Genomic DNA, 2538 nt, shown 5'->3' with positions numbered 1-2538 from the left:
TGCCTCTGTCTGACTATTTATCATCTGTCTCCTACCCAGGAGGCTTTATCAATGTTACATCAAAACATGGTATAATCCTTATTGCACACACAAATATTTTAATAATGGCAGTGTTACTGTGGCCAAGATTAATTCTAGCCTGTGATCACGTGATAACAGGAAAGGACTCTGATAGGTGGAATACTTTATAGTATTATATAGGGATTATAGAAGGATACATATTTTTATTTGTTAAAATAAATAAACTGGAGAATGTCATTGATTGTGTTTGCTTAAGAAAGGAGCAATGAGTTTATGTTTTATTTAGTAGAAAAACTCAGAAATTCTTGGAATTATGCGTTTTCTTTCAGTCACCTTATTTTATGCACTTTACCTTCTCCCTTGATAACCGGGTTTTACCTCGTCCATTTTACCTTCTACACTAATAAATGACTAAACTAGAAGAAAGGAGATTTAGTCTAAGGCAAAGGAAAGGTTTTTTTTTGTTTTTTTTCTTACTATAAGAACAATAAGGATGTGGAATTCTCTGCCTGAAGAGGTGGTTTTATCAGAGTCCATACAGATGTTTAAACAGCAACTAGATGCATACTTGCAAAAAATAAAATATTCAATGATAACAATTTTCAACTGTAGGGTAATAGCTTCTTGATCCAAAGATAAATCTGACTGCCATTCTGGGGTCAAGAAGGAATTTTGTTTCCTAGTTTGTTGCAAAATTGGAATTGCTTCAAACTGGATTTTTTGCCTTCTTTTGGATCAACAGCAAAAACCAGATGTGAGGAAGGCTGAACTTGATGGACAAATCTCGTTTCAGCCTATATAACTATGTAACTATGTAATTGGAATTTATCTCATACTCTTTACCTTTGTTTTCACTCGTACATTTTACCTTCTTCTTGAATAAGCGTCTTTTATTTTGTGCAGTTTGTCTTCTCCATTAATAACCGAGATTTATCTTTTAGACTTTACCTTATCCATTAATTACCAAATTTTATCTCGAAGACTTTACCTTCTCCACTAAAAAACTAGGTGTTAACTCTTACACTTTACCTTCTCCATTAATAACCAGGGTTTATCGTGTAGATTTTTATCATTTATCAATAACACTTTACCTTCTCCATTAATTTCTGGATTTTATCTTGTAGAGTTTACCTTCTCCATTAATAACCGGGGTTTATCTCATAGACTTTACCATTTACATCAATAACACTTTACCTTCTCCATTCATTGCCGGATTTTATCTCGTAGATTTTACCTTCTCCATTAATAACTGGGGTTTATCTCGTAGACTTTACCTTCTCCATTAATAAACAGGGTTTATCGTCTAGACTTTACCTTCTCCTCTAATAACTAGGTTTTATCTCTTACATTTTACCGTCTCCTTGAATAACTGTCTTTTATCTTTTTACCTTTTCCATTAATAACCGTGTTTAATCTCGTAGACTTTACCATTTCCATTAGTAACCAGGTTTTATCTGGTACATTTAATAACTAGTTTTATGTCAGAGAGTTCTCCAATATTAACCGTTTTTGTTTTTTTCTTGTACACTTTACCTTCTCAGTTAAAAGCCGGGTTTTATCTTCATGACACATAAAAAGGATAATAAACCAACTGTGATTTGAGAGATGCTTTTAATTGGATTTAAAATAAAAGTGACAGGGTGCTTGCCAGTTAAAACCTTGACATCTTCTCTTTGTCTTGTCTTCCTTTTGTACTTGCTGTTATTGCAGAGAAGACAGAATCGGCTGAGATATTACTTTCTTCTTTAAGTACACTTGCAATAATAGGAAGAGATGGAGTCATCCCAGGTCCCGAAAAGACCCTTTTTGAGCTCTTCAAGTCGTGGATAAGCCCCGCTGCTGAATTTACGTGTGGAACCATCCTTTGGTTTCTTTGACCAAACGGTCAGCTCGCACCTTGGGGCCACCACCACAGAAGATATACGGTTATTCCATCCAAGTTTGATATAGGGGATATCTTCCCCCACTTGAACATCCAGGTATTTCCCACCACAGCAGTCGTCATAGTAGGGGCTGCTGTCCTCGTATAAACGAGCGCAGAGTTTGTTTCCATCAGGATCTTTCAAATCCGCTGGCAGAGGGCAGGCACCCAGGGCTGCCGAGATCAGCAGGGGCAGGAGGATAACACTCTGCACTCTCATGGTTTTTGGCTGCGGTGAGGGTGAGGGGGTTCAGGGAGCTTTATAACTATTCTTATCAGATGTTACCTCCTAGCTGTGGTCAAGGTGAGTTCTGGAGCTCGTGCCAGCTGATAGCTGTGGGAAAGATGCCGCGTGTGGCCTCAAAAAGCTGGCAGAGAATAGTTGAAAAATAAGTTACGAGGAAGGCAGAGCCAAGGAAGTGGCAGAGCATTGCAAAGGGAACTTGTGTAGATGTGATGCTCTGCAGGTCATATCTGTATTTAGTAAGAACCTACAAGCAACATGTTAATGGACATGAAGAAACTCATTATCAGTAACAGATCCACCTCATAATTTCAGGCAGAACTAACAATTTTAGAAGAATTCTCAGAGCCAG

General features: G+C 37.4%; 1 protein-coding gene across 1 annotated transcript; it reads right to left on the bottom strand.

Annotated features, from left to right (window-relative positions):
* Positions 1–1766: 1766 nt before the first annotated feature.
* On the bottom strand, positions 1767–2162 carry SYCN (syncollin). The gene has a single exon (XM_063433216.1). The coding sequence runs from the start codon at positions 2160–2162 to the stop codon at positions 1767–1769; it is 396 nt and encodes a 131-aa protein (XP_063289286.1).
* Between the last annotated feature and the right edge of the window lie 376 nt (positions 2163–2538).

Source organism: Pelobates fuscus, chromosome 9, assembly GCF_036172605.1.
Source record: "Pelobates fuscus isolate aPelFus1 chromosome 9, aPelFus1.pri, whole genome shotgun sequence".
NCBI lineage: Eukaryota > Metazoa > Chordata > Amphibia > Anura > Pelobatidae > Pelobates > Pelobates fuscus.
Note: the sequence above shows the minus strand (reverse complement) of the source record. Positions and strands in the feature narration are given on the sequence as shown.